The sequence below is a fragment of the Phytophthora ramorum genome (genome assembly GCF_020800215.1).
Source record: "Phytophthora ramorum isolate Pr-102 chromosome Unknown Phyram_PR-102_s0001, whole genome shotgun sequence".
In the NCBI taxonomy this organism is placed as follows: Eukaryota; Oomycota; class Peronosporomycetes; order Peronosporales; family Peronosporaceae; genus Phytophthora; species Phytophthora ramorum.
This window is the reverse complement of record NW_027150647.1, coordinates 308,876-319,979: the sequence shown is the minus strand read 5'-3', so window position 1 is coordinate 319,979 and position 11,104 is coordinate 308,876. Positions and strand designations below refer to the sequence as shown.

At 56.2% G+C, this 11,104-nt stretch overlaps 6 protein-coding genes across 6 annotated transcripts; 3 read left to right on the top strand and 3 right to left on the bottom strand.

Moving 5' to 3' along the window:
* Positions 1 to 1,560, top strand: KRP23_52 (Pre-mRNA-processing factor 19-like protein 2; the record flags this gene model as incomplete). The annotated part of the gene is made up of 1 exon (XM_067890132.1): positions 1 to 1,560. One exon carries the CDS (start codon positions 1 to 3, stop codon positions 1,558 to 1,560), a length of 1,560 nt encoding a protein of 519 aa, XP_067750606.1.
* Positions 1,561 to 1,851: 291 nt separating this feature from the next.
* On the top strand, positions 1,852 to 3,158 carry KRP23_51 (uncharacterized protein; the record flags this gene model as incomplete). Its single annotated transcript, XM_067890019.1, has 5 exons — positions 1,852 to 1,993; positions 2,057 to 2,343; positions 2,422 to 2,658; positions 2,723 to 2,804; positions 2,884 to 3,158. 5 exons carry the CDS (start codon positions 1,852 to 1,854, stop codon positions 3,156 to 3,158), a joined length of 1,023 nt encoding a protein of 340 aa, XP_067750605.1.
* Positions 3,159 to 3,327: 169 nt separating this feature from the next.
* Positions 3,328 to 4,779, top strand: KRP23_50 (Meiosis-specific nuclear structural protein 1; the record flags this gene model as incomplete). Its single annotated transcript, XM_067889909.1, has 1 exon — positions 3,328 to 4,779. The coding sequence occupies one exon, from the start codon at positions 3,328 to 3,330 to the stop codon at positions 4,777 to 4,779; it is 1,452 nt and encodes a 483-aa protein (XP_067750604.1).
* A 122-nt stretch (positions 4,780 to 4,901) lies between these two features.
* On the bottom strand, positions 4,902 to 6,123 carry KRP23_49 (putative endopolygalacturonase E; the record flags this gene model as incomplete). Its single annotated transcript, XM_067889798.1, has 2 exons — positions 4,902 to 5,729; positions 5,788 to 6,123. 2 exons carry the CDS (start codon positions 6,121 to 6,123, stop codon positions 4,902 to 4,904), a joined length of 1,164 nt encoding a protein of 387 aa, XP_067750603.1.
* Positions 6,124 to 7,896: 1,773 nt separating this feature from the next.
* KRP23_48 (Polygalacturonase) lies at positions 7,897 to 9,131 on the bottom strand (the record flags this gene model as incomplete). Its single annotated transcript, XM_067889685.1, has 2 exons — positions 7,897 to 8,724; positions 8,787 to 9,131. The coding sequence occupies 2 exons, from the start codon at positions 9,129 to 9,131 to the stop codon at positions 7,897 to 7,899; spliced, it is 1,173 nt and encodes a 390-aa protein (XP_067750602.1).
* A 775-nt stretch (positions 9,132 to 9,906) lies between these two features.
* Positions 9,907 to 10,995, bottom strand: KRP23_47 (Endopolygalacturonase B; the record flags this gene model as incomplete). Its single annotated transcript, XM_067889572.1, has 1 exon — positions 9,907 to 10,995. One exon carries the CDS (start codon positions 10,993 to 10,995, stop codon positions 9,907 to 9,909), a length of 1,089 nt encoding a protein of 362 aa, XP_067750601.1.
* Positions 10,996 to 11,104: the final 109 nt, after the last annotated feature.

The following is an 11,104-nucleotide window of genomic DNA, read 5'->3' as shown; positions in this document are numbered from 1 at the left end:
ATGATGCTGTGCAGTCTGAGCGGCCAAGTGCCCATGGAGCCCGTGGCGTCGCTCAAGTCGGGCCTCGTGTTCGAGAAGCGTTTGCTGCTCAAGTACCTGGCGCAGAACCAGCAGCGCTGCCCCGTCACGGGCGAGCAGCTGGACGCTGACAAGGACCTCTTGGCGCTGCGGCCGACGCCGTCGGCCACCAAAGCTCAAGCCGGCGCGTCGACCGTGGCTCCCGAGGCGGCCAGCATCCCACAGCTTCTGTCGGCCTTCCAGAACGAGTGGGACGCCGTCATGCTCGAGACGTTCACACTCAAGCAGCACCTGGAGCAGACGCGCCAGGAGCTCAGCCACGCGCTGTATCAGCACGATGCGGCGTGCCGCGTCATCGCGCGGCTCAACGCTGAGAACGCCACGCTCAAGGAGCGGGCTGTAGCACCCGAGCAGGACGACGTGGATATGGGTGCCGGCCAGGACGGCGCCGCGCTCGCACCCGAGGTGCTTGCCACCGTCGAGGCCAAGCAGAAGGAGCTGGCCAAGAAGCGCAAGGAGTTCAAGAAGAAAGACGCGCCGCTGCGTGCTGCACGCCTCAGCGGCCTGGACACGTGGAAGGTGGCCTCGAGCCACACGCTGCATGACTCAGACAAACCTGGCGTCACGTGTGTGGCCGTGGACTGCAAGCGCCCGACGCTCGTGGCCACAGGCGGAGTGGACAAGCACGCCAAGGTCTTCGACACGGACAAGCAGCAGCTCGTGGCCACGCTGACGGGCCACGCCAAGAAGCTCAGCCACGTCGAGTTCCACCCGACGGCCGACATGGTGCTCACGGCCTCGCACGACAAGACGCTGAAGCTCTGGACCCCGCAGGACGAAGGATACAGCGTGGGCTACACGCTCGACGGCTTTGACGACGCCGTGGCCAGCGCGTCGATCCACCCGACGGGCAACTATGTGCTCTCGGGCTCGCTCGATGCCACGTGGGCTATTCATGACGTGCGTCGTGGCCAACTGCTGTCTCGCTACACACTCAACGGCGAGTTGGCCATGCCAGAAGTGACGTCGGGTAAGCCCAAGAAGGCTGCGAATGAGGCGCGCTGTGCACGTTTCCACCCGGACGGAGGCATCTTCGGCACGGCGGCCAAGAGCAAATTGGTGCAGATGTGGGCCGTAAACTCGCTGTCTAACGTCGTGACATTCGAGGGCCACGCTGCGCCCGTGACTGCACTGGGCTTCTCGGAAAACGGCTACCACCTCGCGTCAGGAAGCGAAGATGGCGTGGTGAAGCTTTGGGATCTGCGCAAGGCCACGAGCTTCTTCGAGCTAGACCTGAAGAAGGAGCAGCCGAAGCTGAAACTAGGCGCCATCCACTCGGTCAACTTCGACGCCAGCGGCTCGCACCTTGCCGTGGCGAGCGCGCAGACTGTTCAGGTGCTGAAAGAGGTGAGCAAGAACCAGTGGGAGGTGGTCAAGACCCTAAGTGACCACAAGGCCGCTGTCACTGGCGCCCAGTTCGCGCCCGACTCGAGTTTCCTCGCTTCCACGTCTATGGACCGCTCGCTCAAGATCTACAGATAGGTGAGCAGCAATTAGGACGCAGCCAGAGAGCTCGACAGCCAACCCGGAGCTCTTTGACTACCCCCGAGGCAACCTGCAAGACGGTGAGACCAATACACAAGAGCATGAGGCTGCCGCTAAGGTGAAAATAGGTGAGATGCCGCTGCCTTTCTCGAAGTTATAGTGCGCGGACTAACGATAGCACTGGCTAACAAAAAGCAAATGAAGGCGACTCCAGCGTGTATCTTGTCTTGCAAATGTGTGGTGGGCCAGCAACGGATCTTGAAGGGGCGCTGCGGATCTGAGTTTGACATGAGTCGCCTGCGCGCGGTCGCTGCGCTGGCCACAGCTTCCACGGCGGTGCTGACGGTGGTCGTCGCGTTCGCCATCGCCAGGGCCAACCGCGTGTACGTGGGCGGGCTAGCTTGGCCATTCATCTCGGATTTGGGGCGCGGTGCGACTACATGTAGATACAGTACCTGCTTTTAATCTTGCTGACTCACTCCATTGTTGACAGACCCGCCCGGCTCGTATGTACTTTTCTTCGGGCTCAACGTCGTGGCTGTACTGTTGGGCCTCACGTGGGCCTTTAACCACGAGTACAAGCACCAATTCCTGCAGAAAAGCCTCGAGAACGGCCAGGTTTCGCGGCTTGTGTGCTCGCTGTCGTACGTGAGCTGCATCTTCGGCGTTGTAGGGGCGTTCGGCCTGCCGGTATTCGCCTCCTTCGATGCCTCACCGACGGTGCACAACAACTCGGCCTTTGGATTCTTGCTCTGCGAGACGGTGGCCATGTTCACCAACGTAAGGAGGAAGGAGATGCTGCTGTTCAGTTGACGACGATGACTGAGCTGTTGCTAAACCTTCTTGTGCTGCCTGTAGACGTACCTAAACTATCAGATTTTCCTGGTGAAGCGCGCCGAGATGGATGCCGGCGTGTTCATCACGGATCGGTATGGACCACGCAGCGTCTCGAGGATCAAGCTGAGTGAACTGCACGCGGTCAAGCGCGGCTTCCTCATTGAACTCGCGTGCGTGGCGCTCTTCACCATGTGTGTGATTGTCTATCTACCTGTGCTTTACGATGGCTCGGAGGCACCGCACCTCACGATCGCAGAGGTATGGAGCAAGTGCAGGTGGCTGAGAGCGGGACAATACGCTGACTTCGGATGTTGTGGCGCAGTGCATTTCACTAAATCTAGGAGAGAACTACTGCAGCTCCACCATGCGGCTCGACAACGTGTACACGAAACTCTGGGACTATGGTAAGGCTTGACGCAACGAAAGGTTGGTGCTTTTCATGCAAACATCACTGATACGATGACGATGCGATTGCCACCGCAGAGAAAGACATTGCGGTGCACCAAGTTCGAGCGCTGGCACAGCTCGGCTGCATGCTGACACTCATAGGGTACACCCTGAGCTTCTTCGCCGACAACAAGGAGGAAGAGACCGTGAAAGATAGAGACCGCACGCAAGCCTCCATCATCTACTACCAGCACAGCGCGTCAATGCCACCAAATCGCAGTCCTCGAACATCGCGCAAGGGCAGTACACGGCGGAGTAAGTCCACATCCAGCTCAGTAAGTGAGCCCTCCAAGCACTCGGGTCTCCCGTAGTACCCGGCTTATATTAGTGACAATAGGTAGCGGGCCAGACCAATTCAAATGGAGACGACAACTTTGTGTAACCCCCGCTGTGTTAAGGTCGCATGCTCCAGCATTAGCCTTGAAACCCACGCCTCGTACAGCACCAACATCCATTATCTCTCCGATCTCCTCTCGTGTCATGGCGTTCCCGTACCCGGTGAACACGCGCATGACAACGTACAACGTCGACAAGATCCAGCTCGAGCGTCGGCGGCAGGAGGCGGAGCACTCGGCGCTGTCCAAGTTCGCGCAGGGCAACCAGCTGCAGGCGCTGCAGAACCAGTCGGACGCCAATGTGGCGTCTCGGCGCCGCTCCAACCACATGGCGCAGCTCACGGCCGAGCGGATGCTGGAAGAAGCCACGACGCGCAAGATCAGCCAGCGGCAGCGGGCGTCTCGAGAACGGCAGCAGAATGAGGCGCTGGCTCATGTGCTCGAGACGAGCAAAAAGGCCCAAGAGCAGCAGGAACGCGAGGTGCAGCGCATCTGCGAGGCCAGCGAGGAACTGCGCGAGCTCGAAGTGTTCCTGAAAACGGCCTATATGAACAAGGAGCGCGCGACGCAGCAGCTCGAGCGTGAAACACTAACCACTCTGGACCGTCAACGAGAGGTGGCGATCGAGCAGCAAATGGAGTACGACCGTCAGCGTGCACTCATTGAGATGCAGAACCACGAGTTGAGGAAGCGCAGCGAAGCTGAACAGGGCAAGCAGGTGCTCCAGTCTCAGATGATGCAGCGACACGAGCTGCGCCGTGAGGCGCAGATGGAGGCGGACTACGAGCGAGCCAAGATCGAGCGGCTCATGCAGCAGGTGGAAGAGGAAGATGCCGCCGAGCTTGCACGACGACAGACGTCTCGTGAACAAACTCGAGAGATGATCGAGCAGACTCACTTGGAGCGCAATAGGATGAAGCAGCAGCAAGTTGAAGCTGCTCGGCGTGAAGACGAAGCGATTGCAGAGTACCGACGCCGCGTGGAGACTCGCGAGGCAGACACCAAAGCCGCGTCGGAGGTCAAGAAGGCCCACGAAGATGCCATGTTCCGCGCGGTGGAGGCCGAGATCCAGGCCAAAATGCGCGAGGACGAAGAGATCGAACGACTACGCGACGAGCTTTGGGAGGAAGAGCTGCTGCAGAAGAAGCGCGCGCAGGAAGAGGAGAAGATTGCGGCCAAGCAGGTCGCCAAGGACGAGATGATGCGCAGCAACGAGATGCAGATGCAGCTCAAGCAGGAACTGCTGACGCGCCAGCGCGCCGACGAGGAGGCCTTCAACGAGATGCTCAAGGAGAGGTTCCGCTCCGAGGAGCGCCGCGAAATGGAGCTGGCGGCTTTCCGACGAAAGCAGAGCGAGAAGTTCGTGGAAGAGATCTCGCGACACCGCGCGCTCAAGCAAGAGATGGTGTACGCCGAGTTACAGCGCGAACGGCGCGAGAGGGAGCGCCAGGAACAGGACGAGAACTACAGACGCCAAGTCGTGGAGGCAGCCAAGCAGCGACTACTGCGCGAGCACGCCGACGTGTTGCAAGGCTATCTGCCTCGAGCATTACGCCCGTCATCGTCGTCGTCTTCCAGTGGCTCCATCTTCCGTTGATCCTTTGACTCTAATCACACGCAAACCTTCATTCGTGCAAGTTTGTATTGCTTCGTTGGTACCTGCAGCCTCATGACTAACAGCGAGAATGGAGTATACTTTGACTGGTTTAGTGACGGCACTTAGCACTGGACGTTGCTCGGGCCTCCCTGGCATTGGCCGACGTTCGTGGCGTTCACGGCGATGTTGGTAAAGGACCAGTTCGACACCACGTCCGGGTTCGCCAAGATGTCGTACAGGTTTGTAGCCGTGCCCGAGAGGTTGTCGATCTTGATGTTGGTGATGTTCACAAGACTGGTGGGTTGGCCTGAGTACCCACCCTTGGTTTTGTTGTAGTCCGAGTGCATGACGATGGCGTGCGTGACGTTCGACAGTCGGTTGTCCACGTACGAGACGTTGGTGACGAGTCCCCTCAGCCCGATGATGGTCTTGATGCGGATGCCGTTGTCGCTGTTGACAATGGTGTTGCCCTTCACCAGGAGACCAGCGACAGTAGTGTTTTCATTCTGCGCAGCGCCACCCAGCGAGCCGATGGAGATGCCGTGGGTACCACTGCAGTAGTTGTAGCTGAAGACCGTATTGTTGCTGGACTGCATGGCAAGGCAATCATCCTGGTTGTAGATTCGGTTGCCTGTGATGGTCACGTGGTTGTTTCTGCTCAAGTCGAAGCCGTCCGTGTTCTTGGCAATGCCGTTTCCAGCGCTCGAGTTGAGTGTGAGACCAGAGATGGTCGTGTAGTTGGAGTTGAGGACGCTAAAGGTGCGGTAAGGCATGTTTTGAATGGTGAAGCCCGACAGCGTCGAGTTGACAACTTTGGTCAAGCGGAAGAACACCGGACGGGTGATATTCTGGCCTTGCGGCCAGTACCACGCGCCCTGGCCGTCCAGAGTGCCGGGGCCGGTGACCGTGAGGTGGTTTCCCTTGAGCTTCACAAGAGGGCCATCCCATTTCTACAGCAAACGTTAGAAGCGAGAACGGCACAGAAAGAATCGCAGACCGGTCACTTACCATTTGACCGAAGGTGGTGGTGCCCTGGAACTTGATGTTGGCACCGTCCGTGACGTTTGTCAGGTCAAGCATGACCCCAGCAGGAACAGACAACGAGTCGACGACAATTGTGCCGCATTGCGAGACATCGGTGCCCTGCGTGTAGTTACCGGACAGCGTGCAGATATCTTCTTGATCCACTTGGTCCACTTGGTCCACTTGAGTCGCGGGGGATACCTGGTCCGCCTGATTTGCCTCAGATTCCTGCGTCACCTGGTTTTGGGTCGCCACATCGGATCCGGTCGCAATCGCAGCGAGCAGGGCGAGAACAGTGAGGGTGGACGCGAAGAGTTTCATGGTTGGAGGTGCGTCTTGCAATACCAGAAGGCCGTAAATTGGAGAATGACAAGGTTACGACTGTGACTGCATGTACTCAGTAGAGGTGGCGGTGGCACTACGCCCGGCACATCATAGTTGTTTCCTACCGACCCGTCGCACGCTGTATGCTTTCCACATGGCATACATGTACAGCCAAAGCTGTGGCTGCGGAGCCCGTCCGCGGGTTATAATGGAGACCAGGACACCTTTAGGAGTGAAAACAAAAAGAGATGGTGCATTTACTACTGTGCCCAACTGGGTGTACACAGTAGCCTGTCTATTGTACCCGCCTCGTACGTTTTATAGATCAAAATCTACACATCCGGATAATTCAACATTAAAATCCCCAGAAGTCGGTTGATTCATATTTCACAAGTGCGCGTTAATGCATCCCGGATTCAATTATACATTGGGTGGGCACATTAACCACCAAAAGCTTGGCGTTTCGGGGCGTCAACATAAAGATTTGCGGCCTCAGGTTTGCATACGTTCAACACCACCACTCATGAATGCACGCAACACTATTAGCCCATTTAATTCATATGGCCTCGGTACTCAAGAGCTGACTTCCTTCCGGGGGCCTCTACTTCGTCGAATTTGGTCGGGTAACACGGATACATCGCTATGGCAGATCGTTAGCCAACCGGGACTTCTTCCGTCGAGAAATGGCTTAATACAAGGGCCGATCTAAAAGTAGTTGCCGACTGCCGCAAAGCTGCGTGCACCTCTTGTCTGTTGTACTTTTGTGTGTACAATACTTCGAAGTACAATTCTGCCGGCCCTCTGTCGGAACTTCGACCTTATGCAAATAGCTCGACTGGTCGGCGAGAAGCAAGTTTTGGTTGCACGGCGCAACTTGCACCCTCTTTTGTATTTTCCCGTTCATGATGTTGTGTATGCCTGCTCTTCTGTCAGGCGAGTATTGGCGCCCTTCTCACGTTGGATATAACGCAGACCGAATTTCGGTCTGAAGGGGGTCAACGCTTGAAGCTCGAACTGCGTCTTCACGAGATGACGACGGCCGCGATCAATGGATGCGTTTCGTGCCGAACAAGAGGACGGACAACTCTACACGGCGTGATCTCGCCAGTGGCTTCGTATTTACACGAAGGCAACGGAGACCACGCGGTGATGACCGTAACCATTTAAAGATGCCAGGATGTTTCTATTCTTTTTCAGTGAGGTACATTGATGTCACTTAGCTATGCTAACGTCTTCCTATGTCCGTCCTAGATGCCGTCCCTATGCCGATCTCTAGCTTATTCTCTGCGGTCCAAGCTTTTGCACTTCCTCGCTTCGTACGGGCGTCCTTATTGGCTGTCGGCCACTACCTCCTCTTGGGTAGCGCTCTCCATGTTCTCAATCCAGGGTTATATGCCCGACGTCTTGTGGCGAAGTACATGCCCCATTGACCTTCTAGGCTCAGTGTGTCATCAATCGTTAATCACATGAGGATTTCCATGTAGTCGGCAGTCTGCCGCGTCTTGGGCGTTTGTGCCATAAGATATGTGGCCCAGCCGGCAGTCACCGTTGTTTTTGATGCCCAACACGATAGCTCGCACCTCGTGACCCCCCCCCCCCCCCCCCCTGCAAAGAGTAGGTACGTCCTAAAGACGCCAGGGTATTTGGCCCATGCTTGGGTAACATTGCAAACATCTATTTTTTTCATTCTTTACACCTTCGAGAGCCTTCTCCGCCACTCAAGAGGCCACAACGGTATTCAATCTAGATCGATGACAGTAAGATGTTTTTTTAGCACTGCACAGTGCTCGGCTCACCCTTGCACTGACCGATGTTCGTGGCGTTCACTGCGATGTTGGAGAACACCCAATTCGCCACCACGTCTGGGTTTGCCACAATGTCGTACAGGTTCGTGGCCGACCCCGACAGATTCTCGATCTTGATGTTGGTGATGTTCGCCAGGCTGTCCGGAATACCAGAGTATCCGCCCTTGGTTTTGTTGTAGTCCGAGTGCAAAACAATCGCATTCTTGACATTCACGAGCTTGTTGTTGATGTACGTGGCGTCCGTAACCAGCCCCTTCATGCCAGTGATAGTCTTGATTCGGATACCATTGTCACTGTTCACGATGGTGTTACCGCTCACCAAGAGGCCGGCGACAGTCGTCGAGGCGTCTTGTTGTTCGCCACCAAGAGAACCGATGGAGATACCGTGACCACCGCTGCAGTAATTGTTGCTGAAAACAGTGTTGGTGCTGGACTGCATGGCAAGGCAGTCGTCTTGGTTGTAAATCCGGTTGCCCGTGATCGTGAAGTGGTCATTCTTGCTGAGATCGAAGCCGTCGGTGTTCTTGGCGACGCCGTTGCCAGCGGTGGAGTTGAGCGTGACACCAGTGATCGTTGTATAGTTCGAGTTGCCGATACTGAAAGTCCGGTAAGGAACATTCACAAGGTTAAAACCCGAAAGCGTCGAGTTGATAACCCGGTTCAGCTTGAAGAAGACAGGCTTGGTGACACTCTGACCTTGAGGCCAATACCAGGCTCCTTGGCCATCGAGAGTACCGGTGCCACCAACGGAGAGGTTGGTTCCCTTCAGCTTCAGAAGCGGGCCATCCCACAACTGTAACAATAGGCACAACATTAGGCGGGATCCAGGGTAGATGATCGCGTATTCTTTCTTACCTTTTGGCCAAAAGTGGTGACACCCTCGAACTTGATGTTAGCGCCCTGCGTGATGTTGGTCAGGTCCAGAGTCACACCCGCAGGCACAGACAACGAGTCGATGACGACAGTGCCGCAGTGCGAGATATCGGTGCCCTCGGTGTAATTGCCAGTCAAAGTGCAAGGACCCTCCTGCTCCGCTTGGTCCACTTGGCTAGCAGCGGAGTCATCGCCCGCCGGAGACACTTGACCCACTTGACTTGACTCAGACTCTTGGGTTACGTCGTTCTGGGTCACCACGTCGTATCCGTTGGCAGCGGCGACGAGGACGGCGAGGACGGCGAGAGTCTGCGTGAAGATCTTCATGCTTGGCGGTTGCTGAGGTATTGGTTGTTCGCTGGGAAGCAAATTGAGGAATGATTCCACAAATGAGCCGCTGAGAACAGGTGCCCGAGTAGTTGAGCTATCGGGAGGCACATCAATAGGTCAAACCTGCCACCGTCTCACGTTGCACTGCAGTGGTCGAGTGGGAGGAAGCATGCCGAGACCACTCGCGCCAACGCCAGTCGCCTTGTTACCACATGGCATACAGCAAATCGCATTAAGCTTGTGGCCCTAGTGTCGGTGACGGACGGCTGGGAATGATATTGGTTGAACTTTGCACCGTCTCAATAAGCTGTCGTCGCCTTGTTTGGTGGACACAATGGTTGATGCCATTCCAAACCTTTCATCCACGACACTCTGCACCGATGAGTCCACACGTTAACAGATGCTACTGCGCCTCGCACAACGCCGCTACGGACAGCGCAAATCGCTACAGGGCGTCATCGCTGATTTGCACTCCGTCTACTATTAAATAGTACTGTACATGTGCATACCAGAAGTGACTTTGCTATTAAGTTATTGTAAATAACTACTAGTAATGATGAATTCTTTCGGTCTGTACTTTCCCAGAGATGGACACTCTAACTGAAAAATGTCCTCATAACCTGTATTGAAGATCACCTTGCAAATGGAAGGCGAAACAGCATTTTCAATTTGTGCATCTAGATTGGGAGAACACAAACTATGAAAACAACGCAAACGTCAAATTTATTCAGTTGAAACAGTCCCGGCAAGAGAGAAAACATATCTACCCGGCTTAGCATTGAACGCTGCTCGGCTGCCCGCTGCATGAGCCCGTCTTGGAAGCACTCACCGTGATGCCTGAGAACGACCAGCCCGACACAACGTTCGGGTTCGCCACGATGTCGTACAAGTTCGTGGCCGTGCCCGAGAGGCCCGAGATCGTCACGTCCTGGATGGTCACGGCGCTAGTGGGAGAACCCGTGTAGCCGCCCTTGGACTTGCTGTAGTCCGAGTGGATCACGATGGCGTTCTTGACGTTCGAGAGCTTGTTGTTGGTGTACTTGGCGTTGGAGACGAGGCCCTTGAGTCCGATGATGGTCTTGATGCGGATGCCGTTGACGCTGTTGACGATGGTGTTGTCATTCACCGTAAGGCCAGACACCGTGTCGGACACATCAACCGTGTCGCCACCCAGCGATCCGATGGAGATGCCGTGGCCGCCGCTGCAGTAGTTGTTGCTGAAGACGGTGTTGGTGCTGGACTGCATGGCGAGGCAGTCGTCCTGGTTGTAGATCTTGTTGCCCGTGATGGTGATGCCGTCATTCTTTGTTAGGTCAAAACCGTCCGTGTTCTTGGCAGTGGCATCACCGGCGCTGGAGTCGAGCGTGAGGCCGCTGATGGTGGTCTTCTGAGAGTTGAGGATGCTAAAAGTGCGGAAAGGAGAGTTCTTGAGGGTGAAGCCCGAGAGCGTCGAGCTCGCGACGCCGTGCAGGCGAAAGAAGACAGGGCGGCTGATGGACGTGCCCTGCTTCCAGTACCACGAGCCTTGGCCGTCCAGCGTGCCGGAGCCCTGGACGGTGAGGTCGCTGCCACCAAGAAGCACAAGGGGGCCATCCCATGTCTGCGTGCCAAACGTGGTGGTTCCCGTGAACTGGATGGTGGCGCCGCTCTTGGCCTTGCTCAGGTCCAACGTGACGCCGGCCGGCACGGAGAGCGACCCGATGGTGACGGTGCTGCAGGACGAGATGTCGGTGCCGGACTTGTATGTGCCGGAGAGAGTGCAGCTACTGCTGCCTTCTCCTTCTTGGCGGAGCATGGTGGCACCGTTGGCGGCGGCGGCGAGGATTGCGAGAGAGGTGAAGGCAGTGGAGAAGAACTTCATTGTCGTCGGCAGTTGAGGTGGTGCTAGTTGTGGTTGGTGCTTGTGGAAAGCAAATTGCAGAATGAGTTTGCTGAGAGGTTGCCGAAAGCGGAAGAAGAGAATTGGCGCT